The sequence below is a fragment of the Rhinolophus sinicus genome, linkage group LG06 (assembly GCF_036562045.2).
Source record: "Rhinolophus sinicus isolate RSC01 linkage group LG06, ASM3656204v1, whole genome shotgun sequence".
Taxonomy (NCBI): domain Eukaryota; kingdom Metazoa; phylum Chordata; class Mammalia; order Chiroptera; family Rhinolophidae; genus Rhinolophus; species Rhinolophus sinicus.
Window position 1 is genome coordinate 66,826,489 of NC_133756.1, and position 27,190 is coordinate 66,853,678.

Sequence of the window (27,190 nt, forward strand, 5' to 3'; positions counted from 1 at the left end):
AGACCTGTGTGGCAGGGGAGAGAGGGTGCGGGGAGGAGCTTGGTGAGACAACGACGTCTCAGGCCATGTTAGGGAGCTTTGTCTTCATGCTAAGAGCCACAGAAAGCCATCACAGGGTTTTGTTAAACAGTTTCTAAGTGGCTAACTGCATGCTAGGTGGTGGGCCTCCAAGAATACACACACTAGTAGCAACAGCCCTGGTCGCAACTCCTGTGCAGTGTGCTGCACTCCCAATACAATCTGTTACACAATCTGGTCAAATCTATTTTCCTACTAACTCAACATCAGACTATGTATAAACGGTACTACATACAGTTATTCTCATTTAAATGTTCTTCAGCCCTCTTCTTGCCTTTCCTCACTCAACCACAGAATCTCATTTGCTGCTTCCAAATCATTTCTTGACTGAAATACTTAATATTATATCCCATGCTTGGTGATCAGGGCAAAATTCTAAGTTATCCTTCTAAATTTGATATTCTTATATACAGCATAAGTCCAACAAAACATTCTCTGAATAGTGAAAAATAATAAAGAATACCATATTTTGGCAAAATGGCACGTTATTTCCATAACTGTTTGCTTTTTAATATTTTTAAAATTTATTTCCTAGAATTTCTCCCAGCTGTTTATCTGTTTTCGATTTATTCTGCTTCCCCCTGCTTTTATCTTCTATTATTTCTCCCCTAGGATTATATTCCTCAGTTTCATGCAACATGCCTACTACCTTCTCTGATGTGAGGAAACATGCAAAAGAACAAGTCTCTAGGTAGGCAATAAACAGCTTTTCTCTCTCTTTTTTCTTTTGCCTCTTCTTCTTTCTTTTGTCTTTTTTCCTACACACAGACTACAGCAGCAAAGCTGAAGAAAAGCCTAAATAAATCAACAGCAACACACTGTATCTTTTTAATTCACCCTGCAACATTATTTATATAAAATACTGAGGCATACCCACACAGGAGGTCAATTATCTAAGAAGTAAAGAGGGTAAGTTGAACATAACCTGGGGTTTTTTCCTGATTATTCTTCCATGAATCCCCAAGTAAACAAACAGAATAAGATCCATTCCTTTGTTTTCCAGTCCTCAGGAACATGTCCTCAAAGCAGCTCAATTCCACACATCATTATCTGGAAACTATTTCATCTCTCTCATCAAAAAATGAAGCACTGGACATAATACATACTTTATAGACTCTTAAAAAATGTGTTTTGAACATTGCAATCTCCCTGAAATCATGATGCACCTTCTAATCAAATATAAGAGCAGTGTGTCATGACTTAAATGGCAGTGACTTTTTCCCTTCCTAAATGGTGCATATCATTGTGCATCTTCCAATCAATAGGATTTGGAAGTCAGTGGAATATTCTGTAAAAGTACAAAAGGATGCAAGCCTTTCTATGAATCTTGTAATAAAATCTTGTTAGCTATTTAAATCTCTGATTCAATAATTGACTCCTCAATAGATAGTAATTAGTAACACTGTTAGGAAATACTAAGAATTTTTGGCTCTCATATTTTGTAGGAAGCAAAGTTTTGGGGGTTTTTTTTGCATTTAAACACCACAAAGACAGAACATTTAAAGAATATTTATTTTACGTTAATGTACTAAAACTGTTTTGTTTACTTATCATGCAAATCATCTTTTATAAAGCTGGCAGTCTATCTGGAAGACAATGACCTTTTGGGATTTGGTATTGTTAAATCTCAAAATATTGACAGGATTGACATAATAACTTTAACTTATATACATGGCAGAAATAAATAAAACAATACTAATTTTCCTGTAATTCAAGCAATTAGCATTGTCTATTACACTAAGAGACTGCTTTGCATGACCTGAGTATTTAAATTTGAAATTCCAAGTAATATTAAAAGAAGAGATGACTTTCTTTTCTAAAAAACAGAAAATCTGTTGCTGTTTTCCCAAGGGAAATTTCTTAGGCACTGCTGCCGGTCTACAGAAAACCTCATGAATTTTGATTCTTCCAATTCAGATTTTATGATAATTTGGGCAACAGCTGAGTTAAGGCTTATGGGTTCCTTCAGGGTTTAGACTTTTTTTTGCTATCTATTTGTCAGGGCTGAAAAAAAAAAAAAAATGGCTGATAGATAACAAAAATGTATTGAATAAAAGAATGAACAATTTTGTAAGAAAGACACTATGAATTTTCTAGGGCATTTTAATATTAAGAAAGTAGAATTTATAAACATTTTCTTATTTAAAATAAACACCCATTAAGCACACTCATTTTAATACATTCTTTCCCAGTGATTTTTAAACTCAAGAAAAATGACTTGTCAAAAATACATACTTAACTAGTTGGCATTACTACAATACTAAAATAATAAAACTACATTCCTTTAAAAATACTCTATAGTTCAGACATCTCACTAGCCTTTCTGCTGGCTGTATCCATGTGAGCTTTCATGTTGTAAATTATTAATGTCCTTCCAAATTTATAACATTTTAACTAAGCCAGCCAGGTTTTGTTTTATTTCACATACTTTCTCCCAGAGTATTTTAAAACATTTTATCTAATCTTATATTGTATTGACACTATTCATTTTAACTTAATAAAAATCAGCCCAACTTTTCCATCATGCCACCTAAATTTCAGTCATATTTAAAAGGACAACATCACCTCTACCTGTAAGAAAATGCTCTTGTATTTTCTTAAGTATACTTAGCAGAATTCTTAAGGAAGAGAATGTCATTGGCATTAAAGTAAATGTTATGAACACAAAATATTATTCTTAATCAGCCTTCATTTTTAAAATATTATATGTGTTATTTAAAAGAAAATGGGAGTATGTTTCACTCCTTGCAAACTGACTCATAAGGAGCTTAATTATTTTATTTATTTATTTTTAGGAAAGTAGGTGAGCAAACTCTAGCTTTCTTGTTTACACACTAATTGGAGTTCATGATCTAGTTTTCTGCTCCCTATTAGTCTGTCACTCTCACTTCTGAATTACTCAGTCTAGTTTTACATAGGAGCCTAACTTCTCTCAAGCTTCCCCAGATAACAGGAGAATAATTCCAGGGCATAAATTATGCCTATGTTAACAAAAATTCTATTTGTCAACTGATTCCCTGGAGCAAACCTGAATATCACTAAGTTATTTTTGCAGTACAGTTTCCTTACTATATTCCATAAGCCATATAAACTTATATTTAGGAACTCATACTCTCAAATACATGGTAAAATAGATTGACAGAAATTTTGTTTTAAATAAAAACTTCCTGGTGGCTGGGGTATATGATGTCAGAGTAACACTGCTGCTGAAAGGAAACTACCAGTATTATGGCAGCAATTTCAGGATTTAGTCGTTTGACACAGAACAACGTAAAAAATTCCAATGCAAGCTGAACTATAGTCTCCAAACCCATTGTCTGAATCGTAACTATTTTTTCCTGAATCATCACAACTTTTAAAAGGTGGTGAACACGATCATAATCGCATCAGAGTAATGTAGAACAGGACTAACTACTGCAGATTCCACTACTATGAGAACGTAGCTCTCATCCAGTTACGATGCAGAATAACATTAGAATAACATGGTCCAAGACCAGTTTGCACACTCTGGGGTAAGGTTATTTAACATTTTTCCACTTAAGCTTTTTCACCTTTGTAAAATACTGACTTTAGCTGAAAAATGCTGAATTCTAAATTTCTAACATAAAATCTAGGAACAATTTCATAGAAGATTCTTTAAAAATTTGATTTTTTGGTGTTTTTTGTTTTACAAAGCATTCAGAAACAGAGAAAATCAATTTAGAAATACAAACTGGTTTCAAAAATAATTAACATAACAATGCAATTAAGTAAAAACTGACTAATAAAAACAAAATCCCCAACCATGTGCAGAAAAAAAAAATTCTACCAAGAAGGGCAAATAAACCAGCATAGAAATTAATGAAAGTAGCCAGTGAAGAGATGTGTCATACAACTAAAGCAATATGTACAAGTATATTAACAGCATTAAGTGATTCCAGTAGGAAAGTATAAAGCCTTAAAATTAAGCCCAGTTTCCAACTTAAGAAATTTGATAACACAATAAACCCAAAGGAAAAGAGGGGAAAAAGACAAGAGCAAAATTTAATAAAACCGAAAAGGATGAAACAAGAGAGTATCAAGGAAACCATAAGTTAGTATAATAAACAGAGAGTGAAACAGACAAACCTCTTGCAAGCCTAATCAAGACAGAGAGAAAAGGCACAAATGAACAATATTAACAATGAAAATGGAAACACAGGTATAGCTCCAGCAGCAATGAACAGAGTAAGAGAATACTAGGAATGACTTTTTACCAATAAACATTAATAATTAATAAAATGGATAAATAAGAAAAATATAACTTAGTATCTGATTGAAGAGGAAAAAGAAAACTTGAATAGTTCCATATCATTAAATACATTGACTTCGTACTTAAAAATCTACCCCCAACTCCTCTCAAAAGTCAAAACATATTCTAAGACTTGCCTATTAAACTATGATTTCAATATTAAACAAACACCTCTACAGGAAGCAGGAGGATAGAGTTCTCAGATCATTCTACTGAGCTAGTATAATCTTAAAACTGATCAGGCAAGGAAAATTGTAAGAAAATAAAATTATAGGCCAATATCTCTTGGACATGAATACAGAATTCAACAAATATTAACAAATCAAATCTAGTAGTGTGTTTAAAAAGATTAAACATTAAGAACAAAATGGTATTATTTTTAAAAAATGCAAGTGAGGTTTAAACATTAGAATGAAAGAATAAACACCATAAGATCATCTCTACATATGAAGAAGCAGCATTTGATTTTTAAGAGAACCCCTTAAGGGTTTATTTTTAATCTCAACAAATCAAGACCAGAAGATATCAGATAACCTCCCTAAGCTATTAAAATAAACAAACTGACCCCACCCTACAAAAAGACATCAAATAGGGTGAAATATTAGAGAAGGATTCCCTTTAAAATCAAGAACAAGTCAATGTTGCCAACATTACCATGCTGTTGGCATTTTACTAGAACCAACTAGATAAAACAAGGAAATAAGTAAAAAACACAATTATTTAAAAAGGAAGAAAGAAAGTTTTCATTGCTACCAGCCAATATGACTGTTTACAGAATGAATGAGTTCAGTCAGGTGGCTGGATATAAGATGAATATACAATATGTTGCATTTCTATTTGCCAACAAAAGCTAGAGAACAACTTCACACACACACACACACACACACACACACACACACACACCCTAGCAAATAAAGTCCCAATAAATAAATCCAGTAAGTACAAGATCCATGTAGGAAAAAATATAAGACATGAAAGAAAACACAAGTAATCAAAAATATACTATCTTTATAAATAGGAAGAAAGCCTTAAAATTATAACTATAGTCAGTTTGTCCCAAAGTCAATGCAATTTCAAAGTTCGAATTTTTTAAAAAGCTGGTTCTAAAATTTAACTGGATGAGCAAAAAACTAGAAATAGTCAAAACACTCCAAAAAAGGACTAACTTTAGGATTTTGCCTTACTGTATATCAAGACAATAAAGTGACAATAATTAACAAACACACTGTTATATTAACCCATGGACAAACATAACACAAGAGAGAGCTAAGAAACAAACCCATACATATAGAGAAAATTAATATGAAATAGAAAAAGGAGAATCCAATCAATAAATGTTTCAGGGACAAATGGTTATCCATTTGGGATAACCCTAAATCACACCATATTTTTAAAACAATCAACTCAAGATGGATTTTTAATCAAAATGTAAAAGTTATTTAGAAGAAAACAGAATAAAAAATATGTTAAGACCTTGTGGTAAGAAAGACTTTCTTAAGACAAAGAAAAAAAAATCCCAACCAAAAAATACTAATCATAGATGAAAAAGATTAATAGGTTGATAACATTAAAACCAAGAACTTCTGTTTACTAACTAACTAATTTTAAAGAAAAGAAAAATTAAGCCAAAAACTAAAACACATAAAATGGATAAAGGGTTGTTACCCTGTTTCCCTGAAAATAAGACCTAGCCGGATAATCAGCTCTAATGCATCTTTTGGAGCAAAAATTAATATAAGACCCAGCCTTATTTTACTATAAAAATTTTTGGAAAACAATTCAGTATCAACTTATGAAACTGAGATCTATACTCCCTATATATTCCACACATGTGGGCCAAAATATGAGAATATTCATGGCTGCATTGTTTGTGACAGCAAAAAGGCAGAAATAACTTGAATCCATCAACAAAAGCATGAAGAAATCATTTCACTCAATGAAGCATTATTACAGCAGTGAAAAGAAATAGCTACATGCAACAACATGCATGAAACTTAGAAACGATGTTGACAAAAATTTTAAACAAAGTATTAAAATTAAAGTTTATTTAAGAGATAGCACATAAAAGCTCTCCTAATAAATTGATCTATTTATTTCTTCCCAGTTTATTTTATACATATTCCATGACCTCATCTGTGACATTCACTATTTTATTTAAATCCTGTGCAATAATTTTACAAAGTAAGTGTCAAGCACAATCTGTAGAACAAGTAAATAGCACTGTCAGGAAGAATATAATGATATTATGGAGAATTGTATGAATGTTGTATTCTATCTTCCTCCTGAAATTGATTAAAATCAGAATACATAAAATTAAAGTCATCTGATTTTCATTCATAAGCAGTGAGAAAGAATAAAATGCTTTCACATAATTTAGTGCACTTCTATATTCTATTGGTATATAATGGACGAATGTCAGTTTCTATGACACCATATTACACAGATTAACCTTCCTTAAAATGTTGTTAAACAGGAAAGATATTTAATCTATCAATGAACAAGGTTTCTTCTGTTTGTTTGTTTGTTCGTTTTGTTTCAACAGCCAACCTCCATGTTAAATGTTTCTGGAGATAAATTAGTTACTTGCCCTAATGGTGAAAAAAAAGGAGAGGTGAGAAAAAACCTTAAGTAAGTTAACAACCACAGACCACCATATCTACAATGGAGACAAAGAATTAGAACAGTAAGCATTGTAGACTAAAAGCCAGATGTAGAAAAAAAGTCAACCTTGTGGGGGGGGGGCAAATAAAACAAAAGCATGTTGGAAAAAGAGTAAAAATGTGATGACTCACCTTAATCAGTAAAAACAATAAATAATTCTAGAATTTTAAAGTAGATTCTTCAAAGGAAGAAATGAACTTTAATAAAATAGACATCTCAGCAAGCAAAGATTTGAGAAATCTTAATGGCTTTATTTCTCAAAGATTTTATCTCATGTTGTTAAAGACAAACTGATACTACTCCTTAATTATATTTGAGAGGAAAACTATTTTATTGTTAATTTGCCCAGAATGTTTATGGAAAAAGGAAAGCCAAGCAGTAATGCTAGGTAGTGAAGTGCACAGAACAATGCTCATTTGGTATTCATCCTAGGTCTTTAGTAAGTATAGCCTGCCAAATGCAGCCCACTAGATTATTCGAAACCTCATTATCCCTTTTCTTTTTCTAGAACTCTTGTTCCCTTTCCTGCTTCCTATAAGCCATTTAGTTCACTGTTCTTAAAATTCTTTGCCACAGGGGTAAGAAAGAAGAAAAAAGAAAACAAGCACACATTTATTTTGCTATTCGAAGCAGGTTTAAACCGTTACTAGATGTGAAAAAAAGCTGACCATAAAAAATGAAGTTTATTGTGAGATTATCATGCTAAGTGAAATAAGTCAAGCAGAAAAAGTCGAGAACCATAATGATTTCACTCATATGTGGGATAGAAAACTGAAAGCAACAAAACGAACAAGACAAATAAAAACTCATAGACACAGACAACAGTTTAGTGGTTACTAGAGGATAAGGGGGGAGGGGGGTGAGAGATGAGGGTAAACTGGATCAAATACATGGTGACAGAAGAACTGACTCTGGGTGGTGAGCACACAATGTAATTTATAGATGATGTATTACAAAATTGTACACCTGAAACCTATATAATTTTACTAACTAATGTTATTCAATAAATTTAATAAAATTTTTTTAAAAATTAAGTTTAATCCTAAGGAGGTCTCTTACAGCGTGAGTGTCTTGAATGCTTTATGCCTACAGCGACGTGGGGAAGGGGTCTTTAGACAATCTTTCAAACGGACAGCACAGCTATAGTGACTTCTCTGCTCTTTCTAGACTTGCTTTTCTGCAAGAATGTCATGAAAAGGTCACATATGACATGGACCTTCCAGGGATTCCATGGAAAAATGGGGTGAGGGAGAGGAAAAAGGAGGAGGAGGACAATTCTTTAAGGTGTTGCACGTCACAGCATAACTATCAGACCAACCCCAAACACCGGAAGTTTCACAGGCTGGGGTGGGACCTGAACAGCCAGAAATTATTTCCACTAAAGGTACCTAGTTAAGAATCTAACTAGATTGAAAACATATTTAAAAAAAAAAAAAAGACACTCAACTGGAATCCTACATGGCTAATTTGCTCTGCCAAAATATTCCACTGTAATTAGAAGATGTAACAAGGCCAAAGAAATAATAAATCATGAAATATAAATGCCATAGGGAACTTTATATCCTTTAAATCAATTTTACTCATTTAACACAGTGTTGGAACACGATCCACCTCACTGTCTTCCCCTCCCCACAGACTGTTCTACATCGAATGTATTTTTATATTACCTAAAAAAAAATCAGTATGCTTTCTGTGATGAAAACCAAGTTTTGCCGTTACAATTCTTATTTTTATACAAACTTATACCCATGTAACTAATGAAAAGACACAGGGACATACAAATAAAAGTTTATCATCTTCCTTTGCCCTTTCTCCCACCATTGTAAAGACATTTGTATATAAATACTTTCAAACTTTATCCAACCCCATATAAGCGTGTGCGCACGCGCACATGCACGCATGTATGCTTTTGACTGAACCAAAAAATGGTATGGTATTTTACATGGTACACTGCAATTTCATTCTTCTCATTTAGCAACCAATTTTCACAGCTAATTGAAATAATTAACATTTTTAAAAAGCTGTATAATATTCCAAAATATAAATGTACTAAAATTTATCCAACTATTCCTCCACTTACTAGCATTCAAGTTATTTTAGTTGTCTTAGATCTTGGTCATTTCAAAAAAATACTGCGTCACATAAACACACGTACACACACACCATTGTCCAGTATACTGGCTCTTTCACTGCTATGGGACAGTCTCACGAAGAGGACTTTCAAAAGAGCTGCAACCACCTTCACTCTTACCAGCACTTTCACTCCTACAACAATCACACTCCTACAAGCAATATATTAATAGGTGGACAACAGTAACAGAATGTGCTATGTAGCTAAAACATTTCATAAAGCAAAGTCCATATACTTTTAGGTATCAATTAGTTTAAGGTGATTTTTAATTCTGTCCTATACTTATACTGATTGAGTTAGTAAAGCTGCAATTATAAGGTATTTACATAGGAATCTCTGCAAGATCAAAGTTTATACTGGGATTGATTTTATTTACCTTTTTAAAATTTTATTTCTTTCTTTCCATTATATAGCATAGAGAATATAATTTACCTTTTTTTGACACTTCCGCCCCATTAAGTTCTTTTTGTGCTTCTTCAATTTTGTCTAAGAAAAACAAAGAAAATTTTAAAAATCAATTCATCATACACAAATAAGAATACAGTAAAACAAACATACTTCTTATAAACAGCGCCTGACACAGTAATAAATATTTGTTAAATGAATTATTTATGCAACAAATATGTGTAAATTGTTAAAGTAATATTATATTCCCTTCTGAAATTATAATTTTAACCATGTCTTAGTCAGAAGGACCACTTCCAATTAATTAATGGTTCCATAATGCAAATAATTCGTGTATTTCAAATACTCAACTATAGTTGAAAAACATTTAACTGCCTAATAAATGTAAGTAAAAATAATTCTTTCCTTATGAAGACATGTAAGTGCCCAATAGGGATATGATCAATTAACAAATGAGATATAACAAATGTCTATTAGCTTAGAAACAAGTCTAAGCAAAGTTCATAGATGGCTTAAGACCTACGTCAAACACGGAAGAAAAATACAGGAAATAAGCTGAAGAGGAACATGACACCCATCACTTTCACCAACACTTGATAACAGGATAGAATTATCTATGAAATGTATAGGTAGAATACCACATTAAAGAGATACTATATATAACTAATGACTACAGAACTGTTATATATGCACAAAGTATTAAAAGATTGGGTGTAACTCAGAAGCAACACTAACCAAGACATGGGAGGGCTGCCTGAGGAGTGGACAGGAAAGGGAGGCAACTGAGCGCCCAGAGCCTGCACTTCTTCCATCTTAGGCTTTGGGCACAACTGATTTTGTAAATAACTACACATTCCACTTTGGTAACAATAAATTTAAATTTAATAAGGATATTCTCATATATAATGTAGATACAATAACATATATCCTCATATATATCCATATATATGCATATATATCCTTATATATACGAGGACTGACAATTACGTTCACGAATTTGTTGTAACGATGTTGCTAACCCTTTTTTTGCTATCAGAGGGGTTATTCATTATGAATTTCTATCAACTGGACAAACAGTTAACCTAGTTTACTATTTGGAAGTGCTGAAAGGCTGCATGAAAAAGTTAGACGACCTGAACTTTTCGCCAACAATTCATGGCTCTTGCATCACGACAATGCACCAGCTCACACGGCACTGTCTGTGAGGGAGTTTTTAGCCATTAAACACATAACTGTATTGGAACAGCCTCCCTACTCTCCTGATCTGGCCCCCAATGACTTCTTTCTTTAACGGAAGGTAAAGGAAATATTGAAAGGAAGACATTTTGATGACATTCAGGACATCAAGGGTAATACGATGACAGTTCTGATGCCCATTCTAGAAAAAAAGTGGACTAGGCGCTGGCATTGGTGTATAGCTTCCCAAGGGGAGTAATTTGAAGGTGACCATAGTGATATTCAGCAATGAGGTATGTAAGCACTTTTTCTAGGATGAGTTCGTGAACTTAATTATCCAATCTCACATAATTTATATACATCCTTATAAATTTTATTATGTATTTTATATATATATATATATATATATATTTGATGACTGTGACAGTGACCAATTCCAAGTTTAATACAGTGGTCTAAGTGCTTATTATAACGGTAAATGATAAAAGTTAAAAATTCCCAGAGTACTATTTTGTACTGAAATACAGTACCAATATTTATGTAATATTTATGTAATATTGGAAGTACAGTTTAAATGCTTTCATATTATTGGTACGTCAGCCATTTATGCCTTCTGGCATACACAACCAGCCTCCAAAATGATCTCCAATGCTAAACCTACCCTTACTGGCCATGGAAGATGTAACTTCCAAAGTGGCATCCTTCCCAAAATAAATAAAAGGCACAGCTCGCACCACAGGCCCTTCAAACTCTGGTCTACCTGCCTCTTCCCCCATCAGCCATGCCAGAAAAGCCAGAAATTCAGAGAACCTTCGATTTACTGATCAAACTTCTCTCAATTGCGTATTGATCCATTGAGCTTGCCAAATCCAGGCAGAGGGAGAGCAGTAGAATAAAGGAAACAAGCTAGTTTGAAATATTAAACACTATGTATCAGCAATGGCCAAAAATAATTAAATTTTCATCCTGACAAATGAGTTCCCCTCAGTAATGTGTTAATTGCTTCCTGCTAATTATCAGACCCAGAATAAGAATTATGAGGAATAGAGATAACCTTTGGAAAATACAATTGTTCTTATTTACACACTTTAGTTAGTTCTCATGTCATGAAGTGAGTGAAACTGAAATCTCATGAAGTGAAAAAAAAATAACACTCTTATTAAATGCAGAAAATGGATCCTGCATTCAACAGTAATTTAAAAATATCAAATGCATGGATGAAATCTATATTAATACAAGTAATAAAAGGACAAGGCCCACTTTTTTTAAAATGACATTTAAAATGTAAATAAACAAATCGCATAATTTAAATATACAGTCCTTGAGAAACACAAAAGAAAAACAGTAGGTATTATTTCTATGCCAGTAGTTCATTCAAACTTAAGAACTGTAAGTAGTATATGTATATACTATATAGTCATAATAGTAATAACTGTTCAAGTTTATGCATACATAATTTGGCATTACGTAATAAAACGTTTTATTAATAGAATCAACTGAGGCTCAAAGCAACAAAACTCATGACTTAACACACATTTAAAGACCAGCTGCCATTTATTTAGTATACTGAGGTCTGGCCATCTTCTGTTTGCACTTTAATATAACAAATTCTTACAAAAATAACCTCAATTTACATTTGATCACAAAATACTAATCTTTGTTTTTAAACTTTTCCATTAAGCTGCCTCTTTCTCTTGATAATAGCAGTGTACAAATCAGTAGATTTAGGGTAACTATTGTTAGGGATAAGGATCTACTTTGGTGCTTTTACTTAGCGCTCCATCCAGTTCAACGGGTAATTGTTAACAGCTACCGTTAAAAGCTTTGGCTTCCATTTTTATAGAAAGTCCTGTTAGCATTTAACCTGTCATATGATTCTCCTGGTAAAATACGGTGCTTTGAAGACACTAGCCAAAACTAGAGAAAGTAGTCATTTGTTATATGCTCCTACTTGGTTTACACAAGGCAATTTACTAATATTTAACAGCAATATTTATCATTTTTTTCACTAGGACCCAGAGCAAGAAATACACTTTACATTCAAACCAATTACAGGCGCATATATGTGTGTATATATAACTCAGACAAACTCACCCACATCCCACTTGCTACCCTTTTCTATTAAAAGTGAAAAATGCTGCCCTACCCAACCACACTGATTTCACCACCCGCTGCGGGACTGTAAACCTGCAGCTTGAAACGCACTGACACAAGCAGTTCTCCGCGCATCTTCTCACCACCCCCCTTTCTTTACCCCTTTTTATCCTTTTCCCTTTACCAAGGGTAACACCTCCCAGCAAGAATATGTCTCAATATAAGCCTTGATGGGGGTGGAGGGCACGTTGTTGAGGATGGAATCTCAGATTCTGAGGAATCTTCCATCATGCCCTCCCCACTGTCACTGTTACCTCAGGTAACAGTTTCACAGAGAACTACACATTCAGAAATAAATAGTTTCTCTGTTGCTGTTGATTAAAAATAAATATAAACATACATGCAAAATGGACACTCATACCATGTTGGTAAATCTAAAGTAACACACTCTGAACTGTAATGAGTTCTTACTGTATTTAAATTAAGATGCTAATGTTCTAATTAATTCACTTTTTACTAAATATACTCAGAGTCGTCACCTGGAAAAGTTCGCAGCAACACACGAACGGACCCACAATTTCCCCTCAGCTACAGAGGGGCCCATGGCTGACAGAGAGACAGGTTAGGAGAGGAGGTACTATTACAGGTAATACTTTGGTTCTGCAAGTATTAAAAATTGATACCTTTTTAGTTTTTCGTCTCTGATAAAGCACAGAAATTTGTTACTGGGAAAGACTATGAACGATCTTATATAATGCTTTACAAATTTAAAAACTTTTGTAGAAGAAAGCTATGCAAAAGTATTTTTTTCATCATCCAAAAATATTTATATACAAATTTAAAAAATAAGTCTATTTGTGAAACAATCTGAAACCACTGAGCAAAAAAGAAGAAAAAAAGTCCTAGAGCCCTTAAGAAACCACCTTTCTTAATGTTCAGGGGAGAACACAAGGCAATTAAAAACAGATCACTTAATAAGCAATAAAAAAGTAAAGCAATCTTCAAATAAGAGCTCACAGCAAGCTCCCGCTCTCTGACCATTTTCACCCCATGCAGACGTGTGGGGGCTCCCTCACCATCTCAGGTGCCTCAACACCACTCCCCCAGAGCCTGGGGATCCAGGACATCACAGCTCTGGGGACTGAAGCACTAAACCATTAGGATCTGGTTTAACAAATCTGTGTGTTTTTATTGCACTGAATGTCTAACCTGTGTCAGGTACAACTGGAAGAACTAGACATAGGAAGAACAAAATGGATCTGTAAAGAGGCTTATATCCTTTTAACAGTCATCCTTTAAACAGTTATTTAAATACCAATTTGAAGGTAAACATAAAGCCTGGATTCCCCTGAGTGGCTAACAAAATTCTTTGTGACCCCACTATCTCTTTGCCCTCCCCTCAGCCACCCCCACTCCTGTTTTCTTTGCAGCTTCAGGCTCTGTCAGACTCTTTCCACAATGCCCCTCCCACCCCATCCCTTCTCTATGTGACATCCTTTCAAGATGGTGCCTTCTCTAGGGCACCTTCTCTAACACCTTCATTCAGAGCCTGTCTCTCCTTGCTCTGTGCCACCACCAAACCTTGCATGCAGGACCCCATTTCACCATAGCTACATATCCCATGATCATTAATAATAATAATATTAGTAACAATAAGACGGACCTGTGTGACTTATTGATCATATAAATGCCAACATAACCTGTCAAGGGACACAGAGAAACACTGACCTATTCTGAAAAAGATAAAAAGGGATACCTGCACACAATATTGAAAATTGGCACTGGGTAATTTTACTTAAGAACCTAGCACTGTGTCCTCTTTAACATTATAAATGATCTCTGCGTTTGGGAAACTTATCAGTATACTGAAAGCACTTGAATCACCTATTACTCCATTCAATCTATCAACGATTTAAATTATTTCTACCTTGAAAGGGATTAAGAAGTACAAATTGCCAGTTATAAAAATTTCCATGGGGATGTAAAGTACAGCAGAGGGAATATACACAATAATGTCATAATAACTGTGTGTGGTGTCAGACGGTACTAGACTTACTGGGGTGATCACTTCATAAAGGCATATAAATGTCTAATCACTATGGTGTGCATCTGAAATTAATATAACATTGTATGTCAATTGTAATAAAAAATAAATTAAAAAACTAATTTCTACCTTAATTCTATCAGCTCATCCTTCCTTCTTGCTGTTTTGATAGGCATCTATAACCTCTGTGCCAATACTCCCCCTCTTAGCCCTGAAAACACAAAGTAGAAATGCTAATCCTAAAATTTTATGAAGTAGCTCCTAATGAACTGTAAAAGGCACCTCTGTTTACTGAAAGAGATACCATCTGATTGAGAAAAGATCACCATATGTGACTGTACTATTTTTACTACTGAATAAGCCTAACTCCTACATCTCCTCATTACATGTCAGTACACGCTCCTTACTCTGTTAACTGCCAGAGCTATTTCAATAAGACTAAATATACAACAATGACATAATGTTAAAAATATATCCAATACCCATACCCCTTAATGCATACTTTTAAATGAAGATTATCCCAGCGTTCACTACCAAATCAGTTAAGTAAATCTACCGTTAGAAGTGACACATTTTAACCTAAAAGTTACACATCTTACATACCCCTCCAGACCTACGTCTTTGAGGAAGAGGACACTCTATAATGTCGAAAATGATAGTCTAGACTAGTAATATTTCAAATTGAAAAAATACTGATTGAAGTGAAAAAAAAAATACTCAACTCTGTGCTAATGAATTTGAAAATTGTGATTAACTACTAAAAATTTTAGAAAAATGTGAAGTTACTCGACTTGATCCAGGAAAAGAAAAACCCAACTAGAATAACAACCATGGTGAAACTGAGAAAGTTACCAGAGAATAACACAGAATTTCCATAGAGCTTTATCAAATTCTTTCCAATTTTGAAGAACAAAGCATTTCCTAAGCCATTCCAGAGCACAAGATAACACAAAAGGAGTTCTAAATCACTTAATTAACCTGGTACAACCCTGCTATTAAAATGTGAACAAAGAGGCACAAAAACCCAACACTACAGACAAGTCTCACATATGAATAGTGATATAATAATCTAAATCAAGAAGTATGTTCAAAGATAAGAAAGCCATGTCCGAGTAAGGTGTAAAATAAGTATGCAAAGGTATTTCAGTATTAAGAAGCAAGCTGTTATACGCGGTAACAGCAAACAGGCCAAGGGGGGGGGGAAGGGTAATTTAAATAATGTACAAAGTGTCACCTGATTGAATCTCATCTATCTCTAGTGCAAGAAAAATCAAAAACCAAAACTGAAATCAAAACAAACAAAAACCTTCAACAATGAATGTAAAGCGCTACACTTCATCATACACTAACAACCGACTACTAATCTAATAAACATTCCGCAAACAAAGAAATTTGCCAGAAGAAAGTGAACTGGGGGATCAGAGAGAAACACAGTCAAGGGAAGGTTGTTTGGTTTGGTATGTTTTTCAAAGATGTTTATAGACCCAAGGAGAACTAATAAAAAGAGAGGAAAGATACAGGAAAGAGTGGAGGATACAAAGGGACAAGGCTCTGGAGAAAGCAGAAGACAAGATCGAGAGTCTAGGTGGAGGGTTGGTTTTGAACAAGGAAATAGATACTCAGGATGAGTCTCTGTGGTCTGAGGAAAGGAAGAAGGTAGGTGAGGTGCAAAGTCGGCTGATGGGAAGGATGAGTTTGAGGGACTTCATATCCAATTACCTCCATTTTATTGAGATAAGAGGCATAGTTGTCTACAAAGAAAAGTAGTTTAGTGTTTGTGTAAGAGCTCTGAGAGGCATATAAAAATTAAGACAAAATTATTGATGGGAATGGAAGAGCTAACCAATTGTAAGGACAAATAAAAGCACTGATGAACAGCAACTAGGGATCTCTGAATGTGGAAATCCATGAATTTTTGGTGGCTCCAATGTCCACAGCACTACTATTTATTCTAACAAAGTCTGGCAACCTGGATGAAAAACTGGGGAAGGAATGCCAAACGTAGATTTTTCCAAGAGGAAGGACAAAGAATTTAGTGAGATGAAGGTGTCAGAGAGCCATTCATGTGATCAACCAAATACACAAGATGGCTAGGAAGGAACTGATAAAGGAGGAAATGTAGGAACCAAAGGCAGACAAGGAGAGCTGAGAGTCTGACGTCCCCAAAAAATCTTGCTAGAGGTTATAATAATTTTTTGATAAAGGCTTCAAGGGTTTTAAAAAGATCTAGACTGGCTACGGGAAAAAGTAGAGATAAAGGTTAACACAAACAATCTCCTAACCTAGTATGATAATGAGTCAAGAAACAGCAAAGAAGATTAGGAACAAAATACGCCATGATAAAATCTAAAATGTGAAATGCCTAACCTTGCGATAATTTTATGCCCTGCCTTTTGCAAAATTGTTCATTTATCCTTTTCAGAAAGCAGGTTTCCATTGTGATACTGATAAAAACTTAAATAGTTCAGAGAAAAGCAGACCTATGTTTCATTATGCTTTTAAAATTATGGATCAACTATATGCAAAGTTTCTTCCATAAGAAAATCATCTTGATATCAAAACTGACCATGAAAATAACAAACCGTACATAGACATACAATAAATGTGCTACACTGAGCCATCTAAGGCTTTTAAATTATTTTTTGTCCCTTAATATCATCTGGTTTCATTTTACAGATAGTTGCTTAATTAGCCTTGATCAGCAAAACTAAGAACTGTGTCAGGCCACTGGCTCAAACTCTGGGCTTTTGAAATGGGGTAATTATACCTTTTTATCCCTAGAGGGTGCTAAGAAGACAACTTGCTTATATGGTTGAGCACACATTTCCTAAGATATAAAAAGCCACGCAAACTCCCGAAGTCTCCTTCCCCAAATTCTCAAACCATTTGGGAGCCCATGAGGAGTCAAGCCAAGGGGTTAAGTCTGAAGTTGAAAAGCTCCTTTTTTAGAAAGCTGCCAAAGCAATTTAGCACGAGGCCGAGTCTCTTAATGCCACTCTTCCAGCTCCCAGTTTGATGACCCTGAATACATCACCCAAAACAGTAAAACTCAAACTCGGCTGCATATTAAAGTCACTTAATATTGGTGTGATTTTAAAATCTTGATACTGAGGCTGAACTCCACACCAATTAAGTCAGCATTTTAAAAAGTTGCCCAGGTGATTCCAACACACAGGCAAACTTGAATATCGCTGTTCTCTCAATCACAGGTATTATCAAATCAAGCTTCAAAATTGTATAAAACGCAAGCAGTTAGAGGGAAAAGTCTTGTCAGCCAGATCTTGGAAGCAACTTCTCATCAGGTAACAGGGGCAGCAGCGTCGGGAGCATCATCTGCCTGCCTTACCAAGGGCCCAAGTTAGTGGGTACCAAGGAGGACGCAGAGGGGAAAGCTCCTGGTGCTTCCTGGCTGCGGATCCAACTGTCCTTCTAAAAAGCAAAGCCAACGCACAGACTCTTAATAAGCATAACACCAAAAATAGGTCTGATGCTTAGTATTAATGTGAGCCTTAAACTAGAAAACAGATTTCAATCTGCCAAATTCAATGTTTGAAAATTTTAAAAACTGAACATAATAAAGTACTGTGAAAAGATACTGAAAATTGACGTAAATAGTTTTCTGATAATCACATTAAAATACTTTGCCCATTGTGGATGAGACAGTATTACTATTGGAGCGTGACAACACTGGCTTCTTCCTATTTGATGATTAATCAGTGATTGACAGGAGGTAGTCATGGTAACTACATGGGGAGAGAAAGAAATATGAAGACAGAGCATTCTTATCCGGAGAGGCTAAACATTCTTATCCAGAGAGGTTTACTTGGGTTCCCAGTAACAGAGTAACACATGTACACATATGTACACGCACACAGCCCCTGAGTTCAGAACTAAAGATGTATTAGGGTGGTGCAAAAGTCACTGCGGTTTAAAAGGTTAAAAATAACTGCAAAACCCGCAATGACTTTTGCACCAACCTAATAGATGTACAGATAATTGAAAGAAACCCAGGAGGTGTGGATCTCAAAGAAGACTGAAAAAAAAACCTCTTCTGGCTCTTTAGGCTGGCTGTGTACCCCACTCCCAGTCAGTAAATAGTACATCGATTTTTCCCTATAATACATTTTTTAAGCCCTCTTATTAAAGGAAGGAAGGGGGAGGGAGGACTTCGATGTAAGGTGTACCTGTTACCTAGGGTCGCCCCCTTTCTATGTGCCCCTTTTAAACTGGCTCTCCTTGGCACAGCTTCCTCGCCTCCATCCCGGCTGCCCCTAACCATTCATTCACATCAGGAAACAGTTACTGCTCATAGTGTACCAGGAACTATGACAGCTGTACTATGGCTGGGTAAATAATATCATGATATTTCAGATTTCTAGTTCCATTGGTTCCGTTTTGTGATCTCACATAACTACTACAGACACAAATAAATCTCTCCAAGAAGTAGGGAAAGAGAGGACAAAGACATGTGAAGGAAGAAGGGAAAGGAAAGGAAAGGAAAGGAAAGGAAGGGGAAGGGGAAGGGGAAGGGGAAGGGGAAGGGGAAGGGGAAGGGGAAGGGGAAGGGGAAGGGGAAGAAAGGGTGGAAATAACTGTACAAACCCCTTTTGGATAAGAAGAAAAACATTTAGAGGCACAGAAGACTGGACAAGGGAAGACAACAACTACGTGTTTTTTTCTAGAAGTCTAAATGGATGAAATATCAGTCTGAGGTAAACAATATCTTGATATTTCAGTTTTCTACTCCAGACCCAGCAAACAGCTATGACTGGTGACCTTCCCAGCGACCTGCCGGACTGTGTCACCACTGTGCTGGCCCCTTCTGCGTGTGGACACCACGTTCCGCCCTCTTGCCTGTCATAAATTTGGATGTTATGGTTACCATGGTTCAAGCCCTGGCCTCAGAGGTGATACACAACATCCCTTCAGCAAGATTCACCTCTATGGAAAGACTTAAACTCCAAGACATCAGCGCCACATCTCTGACTCTCAAAAGGCCTCTCTCTGTGTGGCATTAAACAATTGACGACATTCTAATTAAAACAGAAGCAAGAATTTTTCTTCCTTGAGCCCCTATCATAAATTTAGTAGACACATAAACCCATTATCCATCGCATAGGTATGGGCACAGCTCACAGCTGTCTTTAATTTTCTCTGAGTTTGTGTGTTTTTTTTTTATTTCACATTTCAAATCTATAATCATGTATTTTTAACTGGTATCCAAAGCCATAAAAAAAGCTATGCTGGACAACAAATCCATGTTCAAATATAATCTGACAAAATCTAAAGAATATCGGGAAATTTGAAAGCAACCAATTAAAACAATTTTTAAAGAAATCTATTTATTTGACCATTTAAAAACAGACCAATGGTAGAGAACTGTACAGGACAAAAAAACCTCCTTCCTCTGACAAACAATTTGCAAACAAAAATAAGAGGGAATTGGAAAGGGTATCTATAGGTCAAAAGTACATAAAAGACATACGCACCTATAAAATATTTAGACCTTATTTGTCCTGATTTTAACAAAAGCTTTAAAAAATTATGACACTGCAGAGAAGCTTTAAACACTGAAAGAATATTTGATTATATTAAGAAATTACTCTTTTTGGTTTCATAAAGGTACTGTGATTATATCATTCTTTTCCCCTTCTTCTGCCATCTCCCCACCCCACTCTGGTTCAAGCAGTCGTTTCTCAGTCTAGTTGTGTAAGGTACTATGATTATGTGAAAAAATATTCCTTATTTTTTGGAGCTTATATAATGAAAACACATTAATGAAATAATGTATCTGAGGTCTGCTTTAAAATATCATGGGAGGGGAAAGCGCTCAGGGTAGTGAATGGAAAAACACTGGCTACAGCTGTTAATTACTAAATCTGAATGACAGACAAGTAGAGGTTTATTACACCATTCTATTTTGTAATCACTTTGAAACTTCCATAATCAAGAGTTTAAAAAGGAAACAAATTGAGCCCAATTTAAAAAAAAATTAAAAGTTTACCAAAATATTACTAATGTATTGTTACAGTGTTATAGTTTAAATAATAATCATAAGCAAGAAATAATACATAACACTGTTTAAGTAAATGAAGCAAAGTATCTATAGGCCTAGCACACACCCATTCAATAAAGGTCACTGCCCCAGAAATAATCACAGCCAAGAGGAAATTAAATAATTTCTGAACGACCACTAGGAGTCAGGTTTGTACACACCAAAGCTGAAAAGGATAAAAAGAACAGAAATTTCTAGAAATATGATAGCCACTGTTCTTAATTTCTTTTGTTGAGGAAAAGGGTAGGGTAAGAATCTGAAGATTGGAAAGCTTTCCACCATACAAAGTTAAACAAATCAAAAAACAAAACCCAAATCCATTTGTATCAAAATATAGAAATGAACGTGGGTGTGTACAAAAGGTAACGAAGTCACTGTGTTGGTGTTACCAGTCACCCCTGGGGAAGGGGAACCAGGTAAGAAAGATGTATATTTCACTGTACTTTTTAACTGTCTCTTCTGTTTGAATCAGTTAACACTGCAAGATTTACTTTAGTTCTGAAATTTAAACAACAATATATGGTACAAAAAGAAAATAATGTTTCAACTACCCAAATAAACCACTGTTAGCATATTCGCGCATTAGGTTCCAGGTTATTTTTCGTGTTCGTATGCAGGTACATGTGCACGTGCGCACACACACACACACACAAACACACACTTTTAAAAGTAAAATGACACATGAATTATATGGACACACTGGGGGGGTTTTGTTTTAAAATTAGAACATCTCCATCCTACTCCAGTACTGATCCATCACTTTTTCAATAAAAAATAATGGCTGATTTTTTTCCCAAAATTTAACTAAAAACATCAACCTACAGATCCAAGAAGCTCAGTGAACCCCAAGGAGGACGAATACAAAGGAAACAACACACAGGCATGTCATACTGCAACCTGCAGAATATTGTGGGTGGGGGGGTGAGGGCGGGCGGCAACGGATTTTTAAAGTGCTGCAGAAAAAAAGTGTCAAAGTAGAATTCTGTATTTAGCAAAATTATCCTTCAAAAATGAAAGCATATAAAAATATTTTCATACAAAGAAGTTGAGAAAATTTGTTACCAATACTATGTGCAATGCTAAGAAAGTAGTGATTTAGGCTGATGGGAAATAACAGATGAAGGTATGTACCTATAGTAGGGCCCAGCAAATTATGAACCACAGGTCAAATCCAGCCCACAACCAGTTTTCATAAGACCTGTGCATTATTTTAAGTGCTTTAAAAAGAGGTGGGGAGAAGAACAAGGAGAGAATGTGATGATGTGCTGGAGACTGTATGAAGCCACAAGGGCTAAAATATGTACTGTTAGGCCCTTTTCCAAAAAAATTTGCAAAGCCCTGATTTATAAGAAAGTGGAAAGTGAAAGAAGGAGGAAGGGAGGGAGAGAGGTAAAAAAAAAAAAAAAAGACTATATTACTTTATCTTTATTTCTTTAAGACAATTCACTGTTCAAAGCAAAAATAACACTATAGGGTTTATAATGTATGTGTAAGTAAAATATATGACAAAAACAATTTACTCATCTAAAAATGCCCTCAAGCCCAAGGCCAGCCCTAAATAATGAACCCATACAACTGAATATTAATATGTTGAAGTTACTTGATATTACTTCAAATAAGTTTCAAAATACTCGATAGTAATAATTATTTTAAAAAACCCCACAAAACTGAAATAGTTTGTTTCCAATCTATTTTCTAATACACATTACAAATAACAAGCACATTATCAGCTATGAACATATTTTGAAAAACTGAAAACACCCCCTCTTTTTAAAGTGCTTTAAATAACTCCTAATTAGATTTTTAAGTTCTTTTTAAATATATTACTAATTAGTTCATCTTATTAAGTACTGGCAAAGTATGAGAGTTGACACAAATTCCAGGAAAGTGAAAAGGCTTCTGTGAAGAAAGCATGAAGTAAGATACAAAAGATACAAAGTAGGAATAAGCATACAGTATATGGGGCACACTGAGTAGGTGTTGCATAGCAGAACATAAATATGCAGGTGAGAGCTAGCATATCAAGAAAGTAATCAGTCTAAAATGACATGGAAGCTTCAGGTTTTGATGGCTGGACGACCAATGGTGCCAGTCTAGGCATGAGAGAGGAAAGTGACCTGCTTTCATACACTGTTTATGTATCCACACCTTGTACAACCATGTTTCCCCGAAAATAAGACCTAGCCGGACCATCAGCTCTAATGCATCTTTTGGAGCAAAAATTAATATAAGACTCGGTATGGTATGATATGATATGATATATGATATATGACATGATATGGAGCGGGTCTTATAGTAAAATAATACCAGATCTTATATGAATTTTTGCTTCAAAAGACGCATTAGAGCTGATGGTCCAGCTAGGTCTTATTTTCAGGAAACAGGGAATTTACACATGACAGAGTAAACATTCTATTAGCGTTTAGCAATCAATTGATCAATTACTAAATGAACAAATGAATACAGAACCGAAATGGTCTATTAGGGATGGGAAGCTTCTCTGTAGACATATCCTGAATTTGGAACATGAGGCTCAGAGGACCCGGGGGCGTATTCCAGGAGAGGTACTTAAAGGAAAGCTGAAATAGAGCACTCCTGACTGGTCCAGGATGAACATACTTATTTGGAATTAAGATTGTATTCTAAACTTCGTATTTGGGTTTCTGTGTTTTATCATGTTTGGCCCCTCAAGTAAAAGAATTTTGTTTTCATACTATTTCAAATGCATATTCTATAAATAATACTATTATTATAAGTGACAAAACAAATCAGCAATAAACTGACACATACACTGATCAGAGAAGTGGGAATAAATGGTAACCTAAAATAATGCAGGTTTGAATAGAGCCAAATTTTATCAGTGCTCAGTTCACAAGAAGTTTTCCTACTATATGGTTTTTGCTTTCAACTTAAGCTTGTAACCAGAAATTTGGGCAATGATTTTTTTGGAGTATGAGAATCCTAAATAAGAAAAAAATTAGACGTTCAGATCAGAATCTACTGTGTAATATATATATTTTTGTGGACAAGTGTGCATATTTTAAAAAATGATATTGTCATGTCTGCATAAACATTTCTGAAAAAACAAAAAGACAAGAAGTTAATATGGGTGGTTACCTCTGAGTGTAAGGATAAAAAGCAGGGACAGGAAAGAGGAAAATGCTATTTTTTTAATTCTATCTACTTCTGCACTCATTGTTTTTTGATTTTTTTTTAATTAAGAGTATGGACTACTCATACTGAAGATGTATTACTTACTCATTTAAATATATATGTATATATAAAAATATACGTATTTATGTATATATAAATATGGATAGCCAAATCAAAAAGTTTGAATGCCTCAATTCCCTAAAAGTATGTGTTTACTTATGTGCTTACAAAAATACATATTCCATATATATGTATGTGTATATATGCACACGTATATCTCTACAGATATATGTACACATATGAATATATCTGCAAACTCTCAGATTCTTTTTCTTCAGTATTCTTATTCAAACCCTGTATTATTCCATGCTTTTAAATTATTTGATACCTGTTTCCTCCTTCCAAACTGAGAACACTTTTAACATTTACCGATTGGCAATAATACCACTGAGCATTGCGACACACTATTCTTTCCTTTCCTTTAATGTAGCCAAGCAATGTGGTAGTCAAAACATTCACAGGTCAATTAAGAAGTCTGTTTTTTCACCTCAAAATCATCCCATTTGCATCCCGTCAAAAGGGTAATTCCCTCACCAGCAAGAATCAGAAGATAAAAGGATATGAAAAATTATAAGTAGGTGGTGGTTGGGTGAGAACCAAGCTGAAAACAGACCAAGTATAACAGTTTCAGTCATCAGCTACAGATAACAATCTTTATGAGGGGATTATAGTCAAAATAAGCCCACCCCCTAACAGTTTGGAGTGCACCAGCAAGTGTAATGGCACAGCCATGCTCCTGCAACACTGTCCCGTTTGGCTGGGAGTAATGCTGGGTCAGAGGAGCCCAGCAGGTCCAGGACGGCAGAGACCAGGCAGGTGCAAATCACCCCTGAGCCCCACGCACTGTGCTGGACACAGCAGGTGAGCTGCCCAATAATTTTGACATTGGCATCAGGTAAATGCCATAAACCCTAACCATTCTATTCTATTTAAGGCTACTCCAAATCAGGGAAGAACTGAAATTTGATAACCACAAGAAAAACATAACAAAATAATTCTAATTCAAAAAATTGAAATTAACTACATCTTTAAACAATCCTATTTATCTTTTTTGTGCTGTAAGTGACTAAACGGCCTAAAGTAACTTTCCACTCAAGAACTCGTATGAGAAAAGTTCGCAAATATTTTATAGTGTCGCAAAGATAAATAGAAATAGATATAAATATATATAGCATGTAACTATTTCCAACTATTAATGTTCTATGCTATAACTTTAAATGTAAAAGATACTAACTACTGAGTGATTTAGTTCAGTACAAACACAAAATGATACAGAAATGCAGACATCTATAGGTGGTCAAGTGTGTGACCCACAATATTAACAGTCAATAATGAACTTAAAAATTAGTTTTGTATTACTGGCCAACACACTCAGAGAGAAATTCCCCAAATACACTTACAAAACACACTAGGAAACCTGATGAAAATACATTAAATAGTATTTTAGGAAAATAAATTATTTGGGGACCATTCACAGTATCTTTGGAGGTTATTAGCCTAAATAATCAAATAACAGTCCATATAATTTTGTATATGTATGCATGTGCATGAGTGTAATAGATGTGTGTTTGATAATATACATAGTATGTTTACAGGTATATTACCATGTTTGAAATATACCCACCACACCATTATATATGCATATGTCCTCCATTTGTCTTCACTGTTATCTAGTAGTAACAGCTCATAGAAGATAATGATACATGAATGTCAACTGTCATTGAAAAATAAAAAGTTATTTTAAAAAAGAACATAATGATAGTATCGGGCCCTTATATACAAGTGGTTCTGAACAAATATTTATGATAAATTTTACAGTGCATAAAATTCCCAGTCTAAATCTTTATAATCCAATCACTTAAAAAAATCACATGCTTTAAGCAATTATAACAATTAAAACAATTAAAAACAAATGTCATTTTTTTCCAAAGGAAGTACTTAGCTAACTCTCACACTTGCAAGGACTCTGGCCAAAAATAACAGTAACTAGGCTTGTAACTTCGTACGTATGGATCTGATGTAGTTAAGCCAAAAATAGCTTTCTGGTCATTTATCAGCTGTTGTCATTCGCTTTAGACTAACTGCATCGTATGAACCCAAATTAGGCAAATCATGGTGAAAACACACTAAAATATAACTGAACTTAAGAAAACGTACAGCTCTTTTCAATTAGAATATTGTATCACGTGAGAGAACTATGATGCAAATTAGACTCTCCCCACCACTGCCTCAGATTCACTTTTCTTCTGAGAAGTGCCTCCCGGCGCTCCCCTTGCACCTGGAATGCCCTCAGCCTCCTTCAGAACCTGCTGTGGGAAAATCTATCAATAACAGCTTTTTAAAATGTAAGTGCTTACTACGTTCTGGCACTGTTCTAAGAACTTGACATGTACTAACTCATTCCATCCTCACAAAACAAACAAACAAACAAACCTAAGAGGAAGAAACTGCCCTTGATCTCCATTCTACAGAGGAGCAAACAGTGGCAGAGGAAAGCAAGCTTCCTCGAGCTAATCAGAAGTGCCAGGTTTGAACCCCGGCAGGTAGCCTCCAAAGCGTGAACTATTTAAGACTATGGCTATACATTGTACTTCTCTGTATTATTTATACACACGGTAACGGTGTCCTACTCGGACTGGCAATGCCTCATCTTTTGTATCTGAGCTTAAATATCACATGCTCTCAAAGCCCCTTCCTGATCCTCAAAGGGCGCTACCGCTGCATAACGATGGTGCCCAACCTCCTCCTGCATCAAGGGCATGCACCTGCGTGCACAGCTGCTGCTTTCAGGCTTGTGTCATCTGCCACACTCAGAAACTCCGAGATCGAGATCTGTCACAGTCACTCTAGTACCGTGGCCCCTATTACTTACCTATTTTCTCACCATTTTTTGTGACCAAACTTAAATCCCAACTCTCAGAAACTTCTAACAAATCCAGAAAAACAATAGTTTCTTACCTTCGTATACATCCCACAGAACTTTATTCCACACCACTGTCCATAATAAAGTATCTATTTAAGGGTATTGTGTCCCATTTGCCCATTATTATCTGTTGTCTCAAT

The 27,190-nt window shown here is 35.0% G+C and overlaps 1 protein-coding gene across 6 annotated transcripts in view; it reads right to left on the reverse strand.

Annotated features, from left to right (window-relative positions):
- The window catches only part of HIVEP1 (HIVEP zinc finger 1), a 134,069-nt gene that overhangs the window by 52,911 nt on the left and 53,968 nt on the right, over positions 1-27,190 (reverse strand). For all 6 annotated transcript variants that reach the window (XM_074335228.1, XM_074335227.1, XM_074335229.1 and 3 more), the window contains one exon: positions 9,573-9,626. In XM_074335228.1, coding sequence (XP_074191329.1) covers positions 9,573-9,626 — 54 coding nt within the window. The remainder of the gene's footprint in view (positions 1-9,572; positions 9,627-27,190) is intronic.